At 39.9% G+C, this 23751-nt stretch overlaps 2 protein-coding genes across 5 annotated transcripts in view; one reads left to right on the plus strand and one right to left on the minus strand.

The window, feature by feature from the left end:
• ZNF277 (zinc finger protein 277) overlaps positions 1 to 9017 on the minus strand; it is a 49725-nt gene extending 40708 nt beyond the window's left edge. Inside the window, exon 1 of the mRNA XM_050324056.1 lies at positions 8924 to 9017. Within this exon, the coding sequence (XP_050180013.1) occupies positions 8924 to 8996 (73 nt within the window). The 5' untranslated portion in view covers positions 8997 to 9017. The remainder of the gene's footprint in view (positions 1 to 8923) is intronic.
• A 119-nt stretch (positions 9018 to 9136) lies between these two features.
• Positions 9137 to 23751, plus strand: part of DOCK4 (dedicator of cytokinesis 4) — a 241377-nt gene continuing 226762 nt past the window's right edge. For all 4 annotated transcript variants that reach the window (XM_050324050.1, XM_050324052.1, XM_050324051.1 and 1 more), the window contains exon 1: positions 9137 to 9378. In XM_050324050.1, coding sequence (XP_050180007.1) covers positions 9342 to 9378 — 37 coding nt within the window. In that variant the 5' untranslated portion in view covers positions 9137 to 9341. The remainder of the gene's footprint in view (positions 9379 to 23751) is intronic.

A 23751-nucleotide genomic window follows, 5' to 3' on the forward strand; every position in this document is an offset into this window, starting at 1 on the left:
CCTGACACTGAGAATGCCTTCAAGACTGAAATGTTTAAGAGAATTTTGTACTTGAAGAATCAGTACAAGGAAAAGTGATGTTAGAAGCTCTGTGGTCTGTTGCTGCTTTCTCATTTAACTGGAGGTTTTCCAAATGGAGAATAGCAAAATAAGTTGTTTCTACTTTTAGAATCAAACCTCCATAAACTGGTAGTCAAATTAAAAAAAGAGTGGCTCAAAAGGAAAGTTCATTATAGTGTGCAGTGATGTACATCAACATAGTTCAGCCTAATTGATATCTTGGTTCAGGAAACAAAGCTTTGACTGTATTTCAAATAATCCACTATTTATACCCTTTGTACATAAATCTTTGAAAATTATTTTCAGAGGAAAGTATTTTTAAGTCAGAGCTCAAATACTAATGTCTTACAGATCCCTGGGACATCTCACAGCAGGCTATATAAAATTTCTCTGAGCATACTCTGAATGTGTACCGGAATTTGAAATAAATATTTTTATGATACTGGATTTATTTCTCATCCTCCATGCATTTATTAAACATATGACACAGATCTTGACTCTACAGTATGATATATTCTTAGTAACTGATATTGCTAACGTAGCTCATTGACATGGATGATAAAATAATTGAAGTTAATTTCCTCAAGAAACAGAATTAGAATGTTAGAATTAGTGATACAAGTTGCTTATGTTTTTCAGGTATTATTTTACTAACACTGTAAATGCATGCAGGCTCCTGAAAATTAAATTAGTACAGTAATAACACAGGCTGCATGTTTTCATCCCATATAGGACAAAATCAATTAAAACCTCCAGCAGGATGTTTTCTGTTACATACTACCCTTCAGAGAAAAAGCTCTATCTCATTTATTCATGCATTACTGAGTCATAATAAAATTCAGCACTGGCACACTGGTCAAGACTAGCAAAATGCTCTGCTGACAGCAGTATCACTTATAACTGTATGGACTTGTTCCCTATCCATTCCCCTTTTCATATCGTGAGCCTTGTGCGCTCCCACTGTGGGACTGCTGGGCCTGACCTGGGGCACACGCTGTGGACTTTGGTAGTGGTCCTGGATGGCAGGGTGCTGCGCCATGCTCCCCTACGCTGCCCACCAGCTCTGTCCCTCTTCTATCTCAGCACAGCTTTGACCCACACAGGAGTCTTGCAGCCTCTGGTCATCCTCCAGCTGCTTTGTGCACTGGCTTAGAGATCAGTTTGGGGGCACGTGAACTAGATTCATCTGGAGACCAGATACCTACAAAATGCATCCCAACCCTTAGCAGGGACACTTGGGTCTAAACCAAGGGCTACTTGGTGTGGGAAGACTGACTACATGTGATTCTAAGCAAAAACACCAAATCATGCAACATAGTTGTAGGGAACGTGGCACTAACTGCCTTTATCTACTGTGCCTTATTATTTGTTCAGGTGGACAGAACCACATCATACCACACCAACTTGTGAGGGTGAAACAGATGGCATATCCACTAATAAAGCTTCTATACAGCAGGATAAAGAGAAGGCTTTTAACCTGCTACAACTACACAGGATAAGTAGCTACTCCTCTGGGACAGACACATCCTTGACAAATGGGAGGATGACATATCAATGAGCAAGAATCAAACAGAAGCAGCTGGGCCATTTCACACCCGTCTGTGAGTCATAAAAATTAGAGAAAAATACACAAAAGTAAAAAAAAAGAAAAAAACAACAAAAACCCAAAAACCAATCCCCCAAAAAAACCTATTTGGAAGACATGGTCCAGTGAAAACATGAGAAAAGAAATTAAAAGGAAAGTTTCAAGAAACCCAGTTGAAACACACTACAAAGAACAGACAGGTGTCTGTGGAATACTGAAACCACTGACAAAATCCCTACTACAATTTCTCATTTACAGGCCTACTATAGCAAAATATTAGGACAGAATGGCAAACAACTAGTGATCATGGAAATACCTGGTGGGAAACCAGGCCCTGAGATCAATGATCAGACATGAGACTTGCAACTAAACCATTTCCTATAGTGCTGAAACATTAAAAGTTAACAAGTACTGCTGTATACTGATGATCTAAAATCCTTTATGATCATAGAAAAAACTCAAGTCAAACACAATACCCTTTTAATTTACTTCATATTTTTTGTTGGCAGTCATTTGACTGTCATAACATGTAAGATGTTTTGAAAAATCAACAAAGACTCCAGCTGAGTACTTCTGACTCCATAGCATAATGAAAGTATCGAATATGGGTATTCTTTCCGTATGAAGTAGTTTGAGCATTCCCCATTTGTATGGCAAAAAAAGTTATTGCTTATACTACAGGGCACCAAGTGGGGCAGAAAAACTCCTTAACACAAAACTGTATTGCATAAATAGCTACACACATTACAAACGTTGTATCTGGCATATTCTTACTGAGGAAAACTGCTTGCACACTCCCAGATTACCTAACCATACTGTGTAGCAACTTGGCATCTTTCAAATATTTGCACATTATATTGCAATCTAAGCAGAATCATAGAATGGTTTGAATTGGAAGGGACGTAAAAGATCATCTAGTTCCAATCCCTCTGCCCTGGACAGGGATGCCACAGCACAGTTTCAATCTGGTTATATGGTTTTAATGATACTGACCAATACATAGTTTAATACAACAATTATCAGGTGATTGAACACCAGACTTTTTCCACTCAAGTGACCATAATTCACTACTGATTGAGTCGAGGCAACAACTCTGCAAAGAACCTGCATTTTCACGAATGTATTTCCCTGACTTAAATGAGACACTGGTCAGGATTATGTGCCCAGCTCTTCACAGGCGCAGGTCTGCTTTAAAGTTGCTCAAAACTTACCTCATTTTCTCCCTCCCAGTTATTCAATGCCATGTTCTTTCCCACATTGTGTGAGGCTTTTATAGATGCAATATTTAAAGCTACTTTAAAAGGCCCATAGAAAGACATTCAAAAGCTTTCAGGCTTTTCTCCCGGTTTCAGCCTGCTGGGAGTTTGTGGATGAGAATGTGAAGCAAAAACCTCACAGTCTGGGAATAACTGCAGTTTTAGGATGCAGATGTTCATAGAAAGATGCAGAGCTCTTGCAGAGGTTTCAAGACATAACACATTGGAAGAAAGCACACAGGGCTGGGAAAGGTTAGGAAGGCTGTTTGTACAGAAAAGAATTTAACCTACACTGAAGTTAAAATATTTAATGCTTGTAATTTCATAATATTTAAGTTCTGTTCTTCCTTTTCTACTGTTCACTCTTCTCATAACCTATGCTAGTTTAAATCCTGCACCCGTTCATCAAGAAAGCTGGCTAGTCTTGAAGGGTGAGAAACTCTATCACCTGTTTATATGACAGGCACACCCTGTGGCAGGCATCACTGTCAGCAAGAATCTACAACTTCAGTGCTCTTACAGAAAACAAGTACTCCCCAGTAAAAACACAGCAGTGAACAAGGTATATCAAACTATCCTGGCATGTGTATTACACTCAGAACATTGAAAAACTTATAACACCACCCTAGTCCACACCTCTACATCTAAATAAAGCAGGTCCACATCTATTATTTGTTCCAGCGATGAGAAAGCCTTTTTGGGTAAGAATCAGGTATTTGCCAATACAGAAACAGTTTAAAGGTCTTCATCAGTCTGAGGACTGATGAACCACAACTCACTGTTGCTCCACCGCAGGTAACAGAAGGCCTGAGCAGAGGTTTCAAACAAAGTCTTTAACAGGCAAACAAGTTATCATGTTTAAGCTGTGTATGTGTTCACCAGGTAGTCTGAAGCATCTCACTTCTAAACGAGCTTCAGGTAGCATATCGAGAAGCTGATACTCGGTAGTTCATTCATGTATCAAAGCCTTTAACTGCTACTGAACAAGCAAGAATTAGCCAAGACTACTGGAATAAAATACCAAGATAAAGGTCATCCATCTTTGCTTTTAAGCTACGAAAGTTTTCTGAATTCAGAGAAAATCAAATAGCAAGTCTTTATGGCATATTTTTGGAGAATACAACATATCCTATGCCTTGTGCTAAGAGGAATTATGTATTCATGCTAAGCTGTGGGGACATCCCTTTGTCTTCAGATAAAAGACAGTGCATATTTGCCACAAAATTATTTGTAAAATTACGGCAGGATCACAGGCAGCTCAGATCTGTATTTCCAAGCAATACAATCGCTCACTTACTTTATTAATCCATTACTACCCGTTTAATGAAATATTTAGTTTCACTTGTATATTCTCCATCAGTTTTCAAAGAAATGTGCTGTGAAGGCTAAGAACACTAAAATATTATTGCAACAATTCCATGAAAGGATTTTGCCCTTTCACTTTTCAAACAGAGAAGCACATAAAAGGTGATTTTACCAACACTAACTTAGTAATTTCCAGTCCTCCACAAGACCTGTTTGCTTATCAGGTAAAAGCTGAGATTGCATTTTTAATTAAAAATCACAACAAAGGCTCTTAAAACACTTTTAAATAATACTACTTTAGAAGATCCATTCTTGTAATCATATCAAAATAAATTGCAGATTTATATCATGATATCCAGAATTAATTAGTGAACCTGTCCTCCAGGTGTAATTGCTAATTGTTCAGTTCACAATGATTAATCTGCATCAAACGAAGACCCTTTACAGAGCTTATAATGCCTACTGGTAAAAGGAATCTCTTCTCTCTCTCCAAAATCTGTGGTATAGTAGAAGCTTCAGGTCTTGAAATTCCCTATTGCACACATAGATATAACCCGAGAAACAGACCACCAGTGGTACTCTAGATACTTAAAAGTGCCCTGTGGGGTAACAACTGAGGATGCCACTACGTGTGTGATCATTTGGAACTGGTGGGGGGTTAAGGAAGGTATTAAGCAGAATACCAGCCTCTAAAACCATGAAACAGGAACTAACATCCGAGGAACTCTTGGGAATGAACAGATGAGAAGAGGCAGCTGTATGCTGGGGGCAATGGTGCTGTATCACCTTGCTGGGGTTTTCAGTGAGCAGCCAGCAGCTCCCTGTTCACAACCATGCCTGCTGTGGTTATTTGGAGAGGAAGGAGGTAATGCACTCAGGTTGATCTGAATAGGAGGGGTACTATAAGGAAGGGTGGGATGGGAAGGTATCTGGTTCACTACTTTATTTGGTTAAAGACTATTCAGTAGTCTTTAAACAAAAGGAACAACAAAATAAACAAAAATAAATAAATAAACAAAATAACCAAAATAGAAATATAATAATATAAACATAATCATATACAATATATAAACAAAAATAAATAAAACAAAATAAACAACAAAACCCAAGGAAAGTGATAGATTACACACAAAGAAACATTAGTGAGCATGACACACAAATAAACATCAATGAGCAGGTGATAACAGGGACAATAAGTTGCCTTTGGTCACTACAGGAACTAATGCCATTAGAGGAACTACACACAGCCTTGAACAGACTCAACATGAATTTTGTCATTGATAAGGGGAAAGGTGTGATTATCATATGTATAATGGTATTTCTGAGGGTGTTTGTGGATGGGATATCAAAAGGCATTTATGAGATTTTGTATAATTTATGGGAAATTTAGAGGAGGGGGCAAAAGCAGAGAAAGGGAAGGATGAGAGGAACAAACATCAGACAAAGGAGGTAGGGAGTGGGGGGAAGAAAAACAGGCAAGTTGCATTTAAACAGACTGCTGGTGGGTATGCTTCTCTGATCACATCCTGCACTTGGATCACATCTTTTCCTTCTTACTAAATCCTTTTCTTAACTACTTTTTTTGTGTAATTCACTCTCTGTCCTATGTGTGATACTGCTGCAAGGTCTAAGTGCCAGCAACTGCAGAAGATACTGCAACTCTCAAGGTCTGCAGGTCCAGGAACTAGCAACTGGAGGAATCATGCATAGTGTATCTATGTTTTCCTGGTGAACTTAACACTGTACGCATATGTGAACACATGTAATTTGCTAGCAAGGTACAAACTGGAGTAGCCAGTGAGTAGAAGGAGACCTGTATCAATAAAGACACGAGGTCTGAGTCAGAGGATAGGCAAGGGGCCTGGGGTCCAGCCATGGACTGAGTTGATGCCCAGCAAGGAAGTCCAGCTACTGAACTAGGAGATTCTGTTAGTATTTGAGGCATATATGACTGTGGGATATGTGAGACAAGCTCTCATAGCATCCTTAACACAACTTCAGAGTTGAGCAAAAGAAGTGGTGGTTATGCTATAAAGAACAAAACAATTCTCACTAAAGTATCCTCTAGGTAGCAATGAAAAAAGGTAGACATGTATGAGACCTATCAAACTTTAGTTTTCCACACTAAATGAAATATTCTTAAAAATGGGACACAAGACATGGCAGGAATAAGAAAAACATGCTGTGCTCTGGCATGGTACACCTCAGCAGCATGCATTCAAAAGCACATAAAGACCTTGAGTAGGAAACTAACTGTCAGACTGACGATGAAACAATGAAAGACACACTTCTAGAAAAAAAATAATTTTAAAATCCATTGGCAGATGCTGTAGGAAGTGTTGATATGTAGCATAATTAATATAGTCTGAACAAATTGTACTGTGGACAGTGGTATTTTTATTAAAAGCCACTTGGTTAAGGTTGCTGGAGGGAACTAACTAGAAAGCAACACAATCCTGGATTAGAATATAAAAGTACAGGCTTTCCTGTAAATAGGTAACAGCACGATAGGAAAAAATATGTTATTTAATTTTCCTATATGCTGCCTCCATCCTTTCAGGTGTACCTGGAAGTACAAGATGTTGCCAGAAGGAACAGCTTTGTAGAACTGAAACCTCTGAACGAATAAGGATTCTGTTCAGAGCAGGGAAATGATCCACATTATGGGTGAGGTACTTCTTTGCCCACGGATAATGTGATTTATACCCTGAGATCTGTTGACCTGAAGAGGCTGTGCTGCAAATCAATAATTTTGAAAAGGATATTTCAGCTATAGGGTAGTCTTGTCTTTGTCCAAGGGAAGACTGTTTATGCTGAAGTCTGTCATGTTAACCATGCTGTCTGTCATGGTTAACATGGTTAACATGACAGACAGCAGTTACAAGGCTGGGGCAGAATTTTATGACTCCCAGCCAACATGTTGGCAGATCTGTCTTATGGAGACAGGGAGAGACTGGATTTAAATGGAAGTTTATAGGCTGACGTGAAAGTTAATTTAGCCTGGCACCTATTATTTTGATTTTCAATAGTGACTTTCAGGCCTTTCATTACCTAGAGACTCCAAACAATCTGTCATGGGATGCAAAGTGAGATGGGGAGCAAAACCACTGAAAGTTCACTAATCCTTTCAATGAGTGTTAGTGCTCAGTAACAGGAAAACAGCATAGGTGTACGAATTCCCATGGAACAAACTTTTTTTTTTGGACTGGTACCAGTATCTTTACAAGAGTTATCTGGAAAAACCTCAGGGTAACCTCATCATCTCTAGTAGTCCACAGACTTATACACGGTTTCACACAGAAGACTTGCACAGACAAAACCTCATGTCCTTTTCAACAGTTAAAACAGCATAGCTTTGCCTCGGGGTGCAATTACACCACTCTGAAAGGACTGTAGAAGGGTCTGGCTTTTCATGTATGAGAGGACCATGCCAACACACTGTAACACAGATATAAAGTAAGAATACTACTTTAACTATCAGCATAAAGAAAGAGATATTACTTTCACATACAGAAGAAGGGTAGATACTAGAGAAACAACACAAATGTAACTTAAGAGATCACTCACTATCAAATTCTGACAACTAGAAGAGTCAAGCATGGAATAAATACACATTAACTCAAGATTTGAAACTGCCTGCTTGCACACCACTTCTTTTTGTTGTGTTCTTCACACTATTAGTGACTTAAAAATGCAACATAACTTGACAGTAGGGGTTAAAAGCCAAACTGAACTGAAAAAAAAAATCAAGCCATTTTCTTCTCTTACATGTAAAAAAATTAAACTCTGTTTTTTTCATTCAGATCAAACTGAATCATCCCATCAGATCTTTATCTACCACTTCAGAGTCATGTTTGATTGGAGAACACTTTTTAAAAATCAGACATACTCATCTGAGAGACAACTTGTACCTGCTAAGGCCTGCAGAGCAAGCATCCTATCACTGGAGTTTTCCCCCTTTCTTCTGTCTGTGCCTTCCCACAGAACTAGAAGATGTAACCCAAGCTCTTGCGCCTGCCTTGTAACACCCAGGTTTCTCTCACAAGGACCAGTTCAGCCTGAGGATTTGTTGCAGTTTATGTATGGTGAGCTCTAGCTAAGCTGCTTCTAGAAGGCCACAGACATACAGGCTTCTCAACTGGGATGCAAACCCTGCTGTTCTTGCTGCTTACGATACCTAGCTTATTCCTGCAGCCATCCCCCACAGTCCATTTGTGCTCCTCGCTGTGCACCACCTGCTTTGCTTTATCTCTGTGTATGTTTGTGCTGACAAACGGATTTATGTGAGAAGTCAAAAAGCCCCACAGAGCATCAGCTCCACGTCCCACAGTCCTGGCACGCTGCCGGCACCAACTCCCTCTCCAGCTCGACTCGCTGTTGGAAACTCTCCCTGTCCTCACACCTCCGCGTGCCAAACGCGGGGCTGTGCTACGGGAAGGACCGGCACCCGCAGGACCAGAAGGAAGAGTCAGGTCCCTGTGTCCAGCGGGACGCGGATACGGGGCTGTTCGCGGCGCATCCCGGAATGCCGCTCCGACGGGCGACCAGGCGAGCCCGCACCGCGCCGGGCCCGGGCGCTCCCGGCTGCCGCACACGTGTCCGCCGCTCCCCATCCCCGGGCCCTGCGGCGCCAGCCCCCTCCCACCGTCCGAGCCAGCACCGCGGAGCGGTGCGGGGAGCGGAGCGGGCCACCCTACGCCTCTCGCAGCGCACTCACCTCCCCGCGCCAGCCCCGCATCCCCGCGGGACGCTGCCATTCGGCCGCCACACCGCCCCGCCCGTCCCAGCATAAGGCGGCCCCGGGAGCAAAGCTGAGCCGCGCCCCGCCCCGCTCCGCCCCGCCGGGGACCGCGGGGCCAGACGGGGCTCGTAGTCTCTCCGCCGGCCGCGGGCGGCGAGGGGCGCGGCCGTGCCGAGGCACTACGTTCCCCGGCGTGCAGCGGGACGGGGAATATAAGTGGCTGGCGGCGAGCGCGCTTCAGTCAGTCCGCCCGCCCGAACAATGCCTTCGCCGCTGGGGCCGGGGAGCCGCGGCTGAGCGCGGCGGGAGCAGCCGGGCAGCGGACGCCCTTGCCGGCCACCGCCGCTCCCAGCGAAGGGGCTGGCGGGGGCACGGGCGCTCGTACGCCGTGAGCATGTGGATACCCACGGAGCACGAGAAGTACGGCGTGGGTGAGTGAGAGAGAGGGCGAGCGGGGCAGCGCGGGGGCGAGGAGCGGCGCTGCCGGCGGGGAGCGCATCCCGGGCAGAGCGGGCTCGCCCCGCGGGGGCTGCCGCCGTCTCCCGCGGGGGCGCGGGCAGCGCCCCGCGCCTGTGAGTGGCTGCGATGCGGGTCGGAGGTCCTGTCGCTGGGCGGGGGCAGCGGCCCCTTCTCCGGGGGCGCAACAAAGGGCGGCCAATGCCCGAGTCGCGGCTCCGGCGTCTCCCACCGCTGCCAGGGGATGGGGCAGGGGCCGGTTCCTCGTCTCCGAGGCGGGCGCTCGGCTGTCCCCGCCGGTGCTGGGTGGAAAGGCTGGTGTTCCACGGAAAACAAAGCAACCTTAAAACATATCGCTGGGAGCGGCGACCCGGCTGGAGACGGTGTCCGGCGGCGGCCCGGGGAGGAGCAGGAGCGGAGCCACGGGCATTGTTCGCTCGTCGAGGGTTTTGTCGCTGCTTCAGTGGAAACCAGACAAAGTGTCGCTAATGGGAGTCGCGCTTCTTCGCCTGGTTGTTCCCCTCCTCTCGGTTCAGGGCTCTGAAGCCCGCGGTTTTGAGTTGGGAAGTGATCGGAGAGACTCGCGGTGATTTTATTTTTCTTGGCACCGCCTATTAAAGCCGGCAACACCCGGTGAGCGCTGGCGACTCGTCCCGGACAATAGCCCCCTCTGACACGGGTGTAGCTGAACTGCTGTACAGACCTGCCAGCCTAGTAGGCAGCTCTCTGTGTGTTTACGTCGCTTTTGAACGCGGAGTTGTTCATATTGGAGAAAAGCGGGAGGAGCGCGGAGCCCTCCTTTGTGTGTGTGTGTAGCAGCGCTATGTCCAGCCTTCAGCGCGGGGCCGCTTCGTCCCATCTGGAGCTGAGCCCAGATGTTGCTGTCCTCCGAATGCTAAATTATAGGGATCATCGATGTATGATGATCCTTATTTTCTTGACTTCTTTATTTGCCAGGTCATAGATGGGTTGCAAGATATTGGTTACTCCTGCCATCCTCCTTTCTTTACGAGGATGGGTGAGAGGCTTAAAAATGACTCCGGGACTCCCTGAGAATGGCATGCTGGATATTAAACAGTCAAGTATTTCAAGCTGCAGCCCTCCTCTCCATCTATGTGTTGTTCATTTTTATTTTTGAGCATAGAATGCTATTTCACAAATGAAGCATTTTCCACCTTGATTTATGAGCTAAAAATCACCATGGAGCATCTTTCCTAATACTGAAAACAAACAGCCAAAAACTGTTCCCCCTCTTTGAATAACTACTCCCTCCTTGCTAAACAATTAAGTGATGTCTCTTAAGGAAGCTTTTCTATGTTTAGTAACCCTTTTCAGGTAATTCCAGGTGAATCACTCTCCAGCTCTGCCTGATCTTACCAGGGCCCGTGTCATTGAAATCTTGCTCCTGATAAAGAGATACAGTTGCAATTTCTCAATAGTGAGCTTCCTAGGATCAACCAGAAAATGGAGTCCACTACAAAGATCCTCTTTATTTGTGTAAATATAATATAGTCACAAAAAACATGCTTATTCTTATTTAAATTCATTCCATGGTCTTCTGTGATTTGGCTTCCAAAGGCTATTCAAGATAGTAACAAAAAGCCTCTATTCAGTTTGGGTCCTCTGCACTCCTAGGATGGGAGTGATATTTTAGTTCCTATGGTCCTTGCAAAATATTGAAACACGAACTTCAAGTAATTCGATTTTTTTCTTGGACAGCTTTTTATGCTGTGTGCTCACTCACCTGCATGATGAGTGCTGTCTGCAAAATCTTCACACCCTATTACCCTATAAGCTATGGTACTCTATAGCAGTGGTAGGGGATGTAGGAGAAAGGGTTGTATCTTGCTGTATAACTACCTAAACTTTACGTAAACCGAATCTTATAAATCAAACTTACATTTTGCACCACAGACCAGCTCATGTATATTCTTTTTTACTGAGGGGATTATTATGTTTCTAAACAGCTATTTTAATACTGATGTGTTTATGTGCTCTTGTAAAAATGGTTGTGTTAGAAAACCCCTTCGAGAATCCCGATTAGTTGTACCTAGCATATGTATCCTTTGTATAAAGAGCTCAGGGCTTGCATTAACATCAGACCTCATCTGAATTTTTAGTCTGAATTTTGCAGCACATACTGTGTGCCACACATTTCTACTGTGAGATGCCAAAATGAATGAATAACCAGTCAACAGCCACCTGGTTATACTGAAGGGTTACTGGTAACCAGGTGTCTGTTGCTGACTTGGAATCAGTCAGTCTGTGCCACTTTGAGGGGTAGGTAATGGGTTGCAATCTTCTCTTCTTCAAATTTTTAAACTCTGCCTGCTAGTCACTGGTGAAGTTTAATTGATTTTTACTGAACAAGTTGCTTAACTGTGAGGTCATTTACTAGTAGGCAGACATACTGCTAGTTCATTTCATGGTAGACATTCATGCTGCTATAAGGAGAACATTATTGCACTTACATGTGACACCTTTACTACAGTTGTGTAGTATGTGTTATGTAGTACAGTTAGGTGTTTTTGTTTCTAAGGCTATAGCTTTTGTCAGTTATGTTGTATTATCCCTCAGGATGCTAAAGGTGAAGTAAGCATTGGAATATTTCTGGTTCTGAGAAAGTTTGCTTTGTCTGTATTTTGATATTTGTATTTTAAGATCAGAAGGTTAAGCTTAAATATTTCACTTTGGAATTCCACATGTTTTGAATCATACCTTCAGCTGTTGCGTCAAACTAGTGGTGGCATTGTGTAAAGGATCCAATAGTCAGTTATGTGGAGTGTTTAGCATGTAGTATGCTGATGAAAGGGCAGGAGAACTAAGATTATTTTTTGCTGTTAATGGTATTTAAATCTGGTAGATGTCAAATGGAGTTGACTTACAAAAATGCTGTATACTGATCTATGTGATTAAGAACCTAAGACAATCACAGATTCATTTAGGTTGGAATAGGCCTCCAAGATCGTAGAGTCCAACCTTTGACCAATATTATTTAGAACAATAACCAAACTCATTGTTAAAATGAGTCATTTAAGACTGCATAGCTTTGGATGCTCTACAGGCAGCAAAATGATAAGTTTAGCTTTCAGAAGTGTCTATTACTGGTTGGTGCAACGTGGAAACTTTTAGTTGTAATAAATAAATAAATCACAGGACTACATAATTATCTTGTAGCTGGTATTTGGAGTAAAGTTCTGTTTTGACTCTCTCAATTCAGGCAATCTTTTTTTTTCTTTTTGACTCACCGAATCTTCATACTACCATATAATCTGATTTCTTTGACTTACCTGAATCTGTACTGATACAGTTATGTTTTCTGGAATGTGGGTGATTCACCCTATTTTGCTGAGCAGAAAGCATTTCTCTGGAAGGCATTTTTTAGATTAGGGTGCAAAGATTAATTAAGGAGATGAATTAAAAAGCAGTTGCTGAATGCATCATCTAATTGATAAGCAGAATAGTATTCCAGATGCTGAAGTCATTCTGTACAACGAAATACACTGGTTTAACTCAGACAAGTTTAAATAGTGATTGATATTTTTAGTATGGTTAACACACATAAATGTGCCTAAGGGGAGCATGAATTTTGACCATCTCCTAGTTTATAGATGGAGAAATGTAAGGATCAAGTGAATTTGTGCTGGAAGCTGAGGTTTATAGAAAGAAAAAGATGGGGGTGTATTAGTTGATCATAGTATTGACTTGCACACAGACAAAAGCCGAATCAGTGTGTGGGGGGGTTGTGTCCTGTTGTGAGTTGCAGCCAAACTAGTCTTTCTAGCAGTCCTGTTGAAAGATAACTAACACTTCCTTATCTTCATGCTGCAATACTTTTTTTCATTGCAAACTAACTTTACTGTAAATGAACTCTGTTTGTTTAGCTCAACAGTATCTCTCTGTCAATAACATGCTAGACTTCTAATATAATGTGTTTTGTTTAACACAAACACTTCATCCGCCTTTCTTGTGTGCCTCTCCAAACAGTAAAAGTGAAGCCTTCAATCAAGCCTTATTTCCTCCATTCTCCTACATTAATCTTGCTGCACATTTCAATGTGGAATTCACTTTGTATTTTTGTCTTAGACTAAATGTCACTACTAATGAGCTATACCAGAACTTCTGTTAAGCTACCTAAGTAACTGTTTAGAGGTGAGACAAGACAAAACATAAGGAATTTGTGGGTTCATCTGGATAAGGGACAGTTGGAGGGTAACTTTTGCTTTCTATTTATAGCTTGTAACTGTTTGTGAGGCTGGTCACCTGCAAGCAGGTGAAGGTGAAATACCGTGGGGTACAAGAGTGAGGTTAGCAGTATACCAATGCTCCCTTTGCCTCACTGGGGCAATGGGAGCCCATTCTCATTTTATGAAATACTCCTTGAGTTTTAGCTATCTGAGGTAGCAAAGACCCACACACTTTCTATAGGAGTATTTTTGACATATGATGTGTTTGTCATGGAGGCTTTTATATCATTTAGGATGTCATTCAATTAAAGATTATATTCTTCTAGTCTTTTACATAAGCAGTAACTTTCAATATCTTTCAAAAAATGGAATTATCTCAACTCACACCTTTTGGACAAAAAAATCACTGACTATATTCTGTTGGAGAGCAGAATATTAAGTTTGAGATTTTTAAGTAATTTTTTGTCGTAAGACTAGTCTTAAGCTAAACAAGTGTTGTTAAAACTGGAAATTTTTCTTAAAATAAGACTAAATCAAGATTTTAAAGTTGTTTTTAAACAACTGCCTCCAAAAATCTGAAGTTTTCAGTACAGATATGTGGTGTTTTGAGTCTTCATCTCCTAAGGACAACTCAGAGCTGCCTGGCTCATTAACACCTTATACAATGCCCTTCAGAGATCTCATTTTCCCTATTCACTACCCACCTGAGGAAGACTTCTGAAAGCTGATGTTATTTCATGGTTATCAGTATACTGATGACACTGTTTTTCTTCCTCTTGCACTGCACTGAGGGTTTTTTACCACCATTCTCAGTGTTGGCTTGTGAGGCTGGGATGGATTTATCCAAAAGGTGATGGAGCAGTGGTGGACTAAATGATGTAAGGTGGGAAGCTAAGAAAGCATTCCTCCTTTCTGCAAGGAGAACACTTTTTGTTATTTAACATAGGCTAATGTAATTTGTGATTGCTTCTGGGAGCTCAGGCAGCATATGATGGAGTCACTAACTTCTCTGTTTTGGTTATTTGACTCCTACCATGCAGATGTCAGCAACTTTTTACACTGCTGCAAGAGTGTCTGCCATTGACTCATCTCTTTGCTTCCCTAACCTGCACCCCAGAAAGGAAACTTCAGAATAAAATATAGTTTCATATTTACAGCCTAGTTCAGTGTTGTCTATGATGTTCCATAGTTTCCAGTTCATTTCTGAGTGTAATTCACTGTGTAGGTTTTGGTCTATAAAGTTCTCTGTAATTTGAGTCTTGGGATCTGGGAAATCTGGAGGGGAGCATTTTGACTGCTTGGATCATTTGTGACACTTGAATGTATTCAGCAACTGAGGCAAGGCACTTTCAGCAAAAAGTTCGCACCCCTGGGAGATGTGTTGCTTCATTTCTTCAGTTTTGAGAGACTTTGAGTGTTGTGTGTGGGTGTTGTGCGTGTGTTTTTTTTTTTTTTTTTTTTTTTTTTTTTTTTTCTTTCCCTGCTGGATTTCCAGTTGGTTCTTTTAAAGTATGGAGGAACAAACTAGAAAACCCCTCAAAGACCCTCCAAGCTTGTCTTTGTGGTTCTACACAGAAGGGTTGATATAGGAAGGTAGGAAGGTTTTAATCCATTCTCAGTCTGGAATTTCGTCTGTTACTGGAAGATTTTTTTATTTATTTTTTTTTTTGCATGCAACTATGTAGATCACTGAGTATCCTTTTGTTTTGCTTCTCTTAATTTTCTTGCTTTCTGTCTCTTTGTGAGGAGCTGGGCAGAATGCCTTTGAGGTGACTATTGTCCCCTTCCCAGTGATTTGGAAACCAGGTGACTAAAAAGGAACATCACCTTCCAGGTTATTTATTAGTCACAAGCATTTAACATGTCTAAAATGTCTCTAACATTATATAATACCAAGGATTGATTTTTTTTTTTCCCCTGAAGATGATCAATAGAAATGTAGAAAAATGTTTAGAAAGAGTTTTGAGAGATTTAATCTGTACAGGTTTCTCAAGGCCAAGTCAACTCTAGCTCTTACTTTGTAAGGATATTTGCCAACATTTTTTAAAATGCTGATAACAGAATATCTGCAACTTCTGTAGTCAGTGCTTAGCAATGTCACTACTGGTAAGTGTTTAGCACTGGAGTAGTTTTCCTCTTGCATATATCATTATATACATGAAGACTTGCCAAGATTGTCTCCTTTTCCTTGTATGAAATAGCTCCAGTTATTTCATCCTTTCCTTGTAGATGATCTGTTCTTTTCTTTGATCAATTGATCTATGTTCAAAACTGGACAGGAAAGCTTTATCAGGTAAAGCAGGAGAATCTTACCACATGCTTTAGAGAATGTGTCTTGTCTACTTGACATTCTTGGTGTGTTGTTTGTACTTTTTGCAGTAGCATTGCATTGACTCTTGCTAAGTTGGGAGCTGCTAATCAATCCTTCAGATCCTTTTCTAGAATACAGTTGTCTAGACAGTCATTCTATCATCCTGTATTTGTCAGCTGAAGATTTCTGCTTATGTGACCTTAGTGAATATCCCCTCTCTTCGATACTATTTATCCTGTTTGTCAGCCACGCTGACTCCCAAATTTCTCACGTATGCCGGTTGGAAGCACCTTGTCTGACAGCTTTGAGAGAGGCAGTTTAGAAACTGTACTTGCCAGCAGAAGCAGAGCTTGTTAAGAAAAACAGGGCATGATCAGCAACCAGAGACACTAGGATGCCACAATGATTTGCTATTAGTTTGCGTTTGTATGTTTAAAGGAATGTATTTTTCAGATCTTCACAATGACAAGAGACTGAAGTGATAGCTACGTGCTGTTTCTCTTCATAATGCATGTTTCTAGTTATTCAGTATTTATGTTCCCAGTTATGTAGTTTAAAGATGATATGATAACTTGTCAACTTTGCATTTTTGGGCACCTGAAATGTTTAGTTTGAAAATAATGCTGATTGTACTTCCAGATGCTCAAGGGTGAATAGGAGAGCTGCAAACAGTGCAGCTCTGAAAGTCACCTGTGCTATAGGGACAAAGAAAGAAGCTTGGACTTTGCAATCTGTCACACATGGCGCTTGCTGGTTTTTATTGTTTTGCATAAGAAAATAGGATAAAATCTAATCAGTTTTGCAGTATTAAAAAAACAACAGTGTTATTGTGGGATGAAGCAAAAAAAAAAAGCGCTTGTGTGCTCTGGAGCTAATATAAGGAAAAAAAGCTGTGCTGATGTTGACTGCACCAGTTATTTTTCTCCAGAGCCAAAACAATTTATTTTTTCAGATTCATATGCAATTATTTATCTACTTTAATATTAACAGCTGAAGTTACTAGAACTGAAAGTGACCAAAGTCTGTTTATTCAGGTCTCTAGTACAGAGAGTTTTGTTTTGCTAGTTTGTGTGTAGAAAAAACCAAAATAGTTTGTAGAAAACCACACAATGGTTTGCGTGTAGAAAACCACACAAAGGTTTGCGTGTATAAAAAACCAAAAGAGTTTGTAGAAAAACACACAATGGTTTGGGTGTAGAAAAACACACGATGGTTTTGCGTGTAGAAAAAACCCACGATGGTTCGTGTGTAGAAAAAACCCACGATGGTTCATGTGTAGAAAAAACCCACGATGGTTCGTGTGTAGAAAAAACCCACGATGGTTCATGTGTAGAAAAAACCCACGATGGTTCGTGTGTAGAAAAAGCCACGATGGTTCGTGTGTAGAAAAATCCCACGATGGTTCGTGTGTAGAAAAAACCCACGATGGTTCGTGTGTAGAAAAAACCCACGATGGTTCGTGTGTAGAAAAAACCCACGATGGTTCGTGTGTAGAAAAAGCCACGATGGTTCGGGTGTAGAAAAAACCCACGATGGTTCGGGTGTAGAAAAAACCCACGATGGTTCGTGTGTAGAAAAAACCCACGATGGTTCGGGTGTAGAAAAACACACGATGGTTCGTGTGTAGAAAAACACACGATGGTTCGGGTGTAGAAAAACACACGATGGTTTTAGAAAAACACACGATGGTTTGGGTGTAGAAAAACACACGATGGTTTTAGAAAAACACACGATGGTTTGGGTGTAGAAAAACACACGATGGTTTGGGTGTAGAAAAAACAATAGTTTGTAGAAACACACAATAGTATTGTGTGTAGAAAACACACAATAGTTTTGTAGAAAAACACACAATAGTTTTGTGTGTAGAAAAACACACGATGGTTTGGGTGTAGAAAAACACACAATAGTGTGTGTGTAGAAAAACACACAATAGTTTGTAGAAAAACACACAATAGTTTGTAGAAACACACATTAGTTTTGTGTGTAGAAAACACACGATAGTTTGGGTGTCTAAAAACACATGATAGTTTGTATAGAAAAACACAATAGTATGTAGAAAAGCACACAATAGTTTTGTGTGTAGAAAAAGACAAAATAGTTTAGAAAAACAAAATAGTTTGTGTGTAGGAAAAGGTACAATAGTTTGGGTGTAGAAAAACACACAATGGTTTGGTTGTAGAAAAACGCATTGTAGTTTGCAGAGAAATGCACAATAGTTTGTTGAAAAATGCACAGTAGTGTCTAGAAAAACACACAATAGTTCGGTTGTAGAAAAACAGACAATAGTTTGTAGAAAAACACACAGTAGTTATAGAAAAACACATAATTGCTTGTGTGTAAAAAACCAGACAATAATTTGTAGAAAAACAGACAATAGTTTGTAGAAAAACACACAATAGTTTGTGTGTAGAAAAATGCACAATAATTTTTAGAAAAACACACAATAGTTTAGAAAAACACAATAGTTTTTGTGTAGGAAAATACACAATAGTTTTTAGAAAAACACACAATAGTTCGGTTGTAGAAAAACACACAAGAGTTTGTAGAAATACACACAAGAGTTTGTGTGTAGTAGAACACACAATAGTTTGCAGAAAAACAAACAATAGTTTTCAGAAAAACACACAATGGTTTGTGTGTAGAAGAACAGACAATAATTTTTAGAAAAACATAATATTTTATAAAAAACCACAATAGTGTGTAGAAAAACAGAATAGCTTGTAGAAAAACATACAATAGTTTGTGTGTAGAAAAACACATAATAGTTCATAGAAAAACACACAACAGTTTGTGTGTAGAAAAGCACAATAAGGTTTTTGAGGAATAACTTAAATTTGTTTCAGTTTTGCTTTCTTTGTTACTGGATTTCAAGGGTGTGTTTTTGTCCTTTCAGGGCTCTAGAAGTAGCAGCTGGCTCGTCTTACGCAGTTGGTAGCTAAATGATGTGCTTATTCAGTTCTTTCTGTAGCAGAGAAGAAATTCAGTGCCCTTTGAAATCCATTTCATTTGGGATTTCTTGATTGTTGTTTGCACTGAACTTAGGATTTCTGAGTTTTATTTAGAAATAAAAATGAGTTTTTAAATAAAAAGTGTATACTGGTACATTTCCATGAATAATTTTTATAGTGAGTGGGAATCTATATATGCTTTGGTAAGAGGTGAGCGCTAACTGCACAGTAGGGGCTGTTCTGTAATTGAAATTACAGAATTCTGTTTAGTCACTTAGAACAAGGCATTTTCTTTTACTATCATAAATCACCTACCACATACTAGAATAATGTTTTATGTTTTTGAAACTCTTTGAAATTACAGATTACAGTGCAGAAGGGATATGATTACTCCATAAAGCCTTATTTTAACTTTTCTTCAGAGTAGTGTAGTGAGGTAAATATGTACGAGATGTTGGATGGGTTAGGACAGGACACACCAGTACTTTTGATGCTTTGTTTTGAGCTAAAGTGCAAGGTGACTGTGGAATTTCTATTATTTCATTTTTGTATTATAGAGACAGCAATGGTAACAGCTTGATCCTTAATCAAGCAGGAGTTATGTTATAGACTATATAAGTCTGTAATAGTTGTGTTATATGAAGTAGTGTTGATGCTTATGTAGATAGTGTTGCCCATAAAATAAAGACCATTATTTTTTTTCAGAGGAAGAGCCTTTTATAAAGATGGCTATTGGGTTTTAAATATACTGTTTTATCTTTTGGAGAAAAATAGAACATTGGGTAACTTAAATATCATGAGAGGTTATGTTATGAACCACTGAATCCATAGGTACAACTACAAGGAACACTCTGTCCTTAGCTACAATTGTGTGGTACACTGCCTGGAAGTAAGTGGTAGAGAGATGGCCACAGGTTGTAAATAATTTTTTTTCTTTTTTTCTGGTAGGTGGTAGTTTTGATAAGAAAAAAAGTTGGTTAATATTTTGTACCCTGAAGGAAGGGCTTGATACACAGTTTGTCTTTGCATGGGATTTAGAAGTGCTCCTTCTGGTGTTAAGATTGTTTCTCCTCTTACTTACCATAAAGAAGAAATCTTAGCACATATTTTTGAAACAATTTCATGGACAACAGTTGGCAGAACCGCTCTGTTATTCATGGTTAATAGTGGAAACTTCTTAAACATTCTTCACTTATCTGTCTCTTCCCTATTCCTCTGCATTCTCCCCCTGCCCCCAGCTTCCTTCCTTTTTTTTCCGTCTGTAGAACAGGACAAAAAAAGAGGAAATCCTAAGGTGGAAAACAGATGATCCCTGGTCTTCTCTTCGAGTGTAAGAAAACACGTGTTAGTTCTGTGCAGCATTCATTACCTCTCTCCCTCCACTCACCCCTAGCAGAAAAAAAAAAAAAAAAGACCAATTATAACTCAAACCAAAATGATATTACTTCATGATATCCTCTTTTCTCTTTGGAATAACAAGACCTAACAGCTTTTTTTGATTGGACTAGATGTAGTTCTGAGCGCTCAGCTGTGTTGAACAAATGGGATTATTCCTATTGCTTGCCAGGTTAAGTAGGTAAAGTAAGGGTAGAGATATCTGCCTGCATATTATACTTAGCCATTATATTTGTCTTGGTAAAATATGTCAGTAATAATAGCAAGCATCTCAAGTCTCAGATTCTCTAGTTGCTTCCGTTACTGGAAAGCTAAATTCAATCACTTAAAAAGTGATTTTGTTCTTTCTATTTACAAACTGGATTGAAAGACTAAACACTTGTGTGTGGAAAAGACAACAGACAAGTTATGCTTTTTGCAATGATTTAATTATCCAAAGACTTTAAACAATTCTTTCCACTGATTAATTGAAAAAGCATAGTAAGATGCTGAAATGGGTAAAATATCAGAATAACGTGTTTTTCCAGGAAAGTTTGTTGTGTTCTTGTATGTGAGACAGCTGTTGGTTTTACAGTTTAATCTCCTTTGGAGATAGATGTAAATATGGTAAGCAATATTCAGAGGAATCTGACATAATGGAATCTCCAGTTTCATAGACAGGGTGATATGGGAATCACTTATTCCATGGTGATCTGCAGCATTATTTCTTTTAAGCTGCTGTCAGTGATTGCTTCTGGAAAATACTTTCTTTTTTTTTTTTTTTTTTAATATGAGTAGTAGGTTTATCTCAACCTGCGCAATTACAATGTGCTTTAAGAAGTAATGTTTAAAACTTGTTCCCTTGATGAAAAGCCATGGCTTCCTGGTAGCATGAAAGATGAATGGTGTCAGTCTTGATGCTGCTACCTGTCTGTTGATCAGCGTTGAGCTGCATGAGTTGCTTTTGTGCCTTTAAGCTTAAGTGTGGTCTTGCTTGTTTACATTCAGAAAATTCCCGAGGAAGCCTTTAAGACTTAAAATCTTTGGCTTTAATGTATTTACATGCAAAGTGTTTGTTTCACTTCTGCAAAGACTCAGTTCTACCAAATAGGCTAGGGCTTGAATAACAATAACTCTAAAAATTTATGTTTAATGGGCATATTAAATACAACTAGTTTTAAAGATGATTGAGATAAAGTGCAGAGGTTAGCTGTCTATTAAGCAGGCACAAATTATGTGGTTCTCTCTTTTCCCAATCTAATCTGAAAAATGTAACCTAGTAAATAGGAAAAGTGCAGCTGTGATATTACAGAAATTACACTGGTTTTCATCACAATTGTTACAAAGATATGTTTGGATTTATATTGATAAATATTGCTTCTAGCTCTCTTTTTGAGCAGCCAGTTAAGAGCATCATAATTGAGATGTAAATGTGGTTTTACAGCTGGTAGAGATCTGAGGTCTTCAGGAGGATGCTTTGCGTCTTTTTGACTTCCTCAGCAAAATAATGACCAAGTAGACAGGGACAGGACTGATGGGGAGGTGCCTGCTTTTATATAAGCAAAGTCCGGAATAAGCTTATTTAGCTGATTGGTGTTGAATGGTCTCTTAAACTAGCAAGTTAAGACCTTTTGGTTAGTATATGAAGTGGATTTATTGTTTGCAGAACTGCCATAAGTTTGACTTTTTAATGACCTCCATAAAATGCTACTTATGTCTTTACATGCCTTATGCAAAATCTCAAAAGCACTCTGCAGACTACAAATAGCAGGTTTTATGGGGTTTTTGTGTAGGATAGGAATGTGCACAGCTACGGTACCGTATGTTAAAGTAATACAGGAAACTCAGAATAGCATATTGTCTTGAGTATATGTGTATGGGAAAACTTGGGTGAGCAGAATATAATTGTCTGGGGAGCAGCATGACCATGTCCAGGCCAGGCCAGCTCTGGTGCTTGCCCAGCTCTAGCCATGTGCTTCCCTCTACTTCCTTGTAACAGCTTCTGTGATGAACAGTTGAGAAGAGCTGATATGGCTGTAAACTAATCACTTTTTTTGGCAGAGAGGGATTTCTACTGGATCAGTACCTCTAGCTGGGTTTGGATTGTCTGCCAAAGTATGTGTGCCAGCATGGGGGAGGTGAGGGAGCGTGCAGGTGGGAGTACAGAACATGGCAGGACCCCAGAGCTCTGCATGTGCCTGCAGGCACCTCAGATGAAGTGTAATAGAAAGCTACAGCCTGATGAGAACTTTAGTTAACCTGTCAAGAATATGACTGTTTTCATGGGGCAGGATTCATGGGTGTTCTGTTTTCTGAACCTACTGTTAGTTATAAATTACAAAACTCTTACAAATTCTAGATGATTACCACACTAGTCAAAGTGCTCAAATTAAGATTGTATCTAAACAGAACTAAATTAAGATTGTATCTAAACAGCACTAGCAAGTAGAAGTAAGGGCTTTCCTATTCCAGAGGCTACTTAGTAAGCAATTACCTGTCTTTGCAATATCAAACTTTTGTCTTCATATGCAACAAGCAGAACTGTCCAAGTGCACATTTTAATCCCATTAAATTGGGATTAATTTTTGTCAGATCTTAGTAGGCTGCTAAAATAGTGTCACAAAATTAGAAACCAAAAACTTTAAAGGTGTAATTTCAGTTCTGTGGATGTAAAATTTGTCAAATTTTGCCATGGAGCAAAACTTTTGGAAAAAAAAGTAGAACAGTGGTAGAACCTAGAGTTGGTAAATGTAGAGCAGGAGTCTAAATGGACACAGATGCCATAGTTCAAACATCCTTATGAGAGGTCTTTGTTATAGTTCTACATCCAGAACTTAAACAGGTAAACTTCAAGTCTTTTTGATATCTTAATATAGGAAAGAAAAACACTTCTCCATGATATAGTCAAAATACATATTTGATAATGATGACATATAATAATGTAGTTGATATGAGAACTCGAATACCCTAAAATTAATGAGAACTGTTGCTTCTAATACAATGATGGCTCTTAAACATTGCCATTGCCTCTTCAGACAGGATATTCTGGGGATAAATCTGAGGAAAAAACCTTGGCAGTTTTGCCTTCCAACTATCTCTACTAGTCTTGTCCCATTTCTTCTTTGTTGTGGATGTGTCTATGGATGGCTTCCAGCTCTTCTGGAAGCCATCAGTGGAGTGTGTGGGTATTCTGCACTGCCACAGTCATGTTCTCTTCTGGCTCTTGTCCCTTGTCACCCAGCTCCTTTATCTCATTTCTGTCTGTCAATTTTTTAGGTCTGAAAACCTCAATTCAAACTTACAGAAAGTAGCCTTTTGTTAATTACGCATGGTTTGTTTTGTCCCACAATAAATTTAGAATACATAACATACCCCTTCAGCATAGGAGGAATTGTTTGATTTGCTTGGAATCTGTGGGGATACCAGACTTCTTAATATCTTTTGAATATGAAACAGCATCCTTACTACTTCTCTGGTATGATAGCTATAAAGATAGAGCATCACATAAATAATGTCATACTGGAGGCA

Source organism: Myiozetetes cayanensis, unplaced genomic scaffold (assembly GCF_022539395.1).
Source record: "Myiozetetes cayanensis isolate MyiCay16 unplaced genomic scaffold, myiCay2020 scf3, whole genome shotgun sequence".
Taxonomy (NCBI): Eukaryota; Metazoa; Chordata; class Aves; order Passeriformes; family Tyrannidae; genus Myiozetetes; species Myiozetetes cayanensis.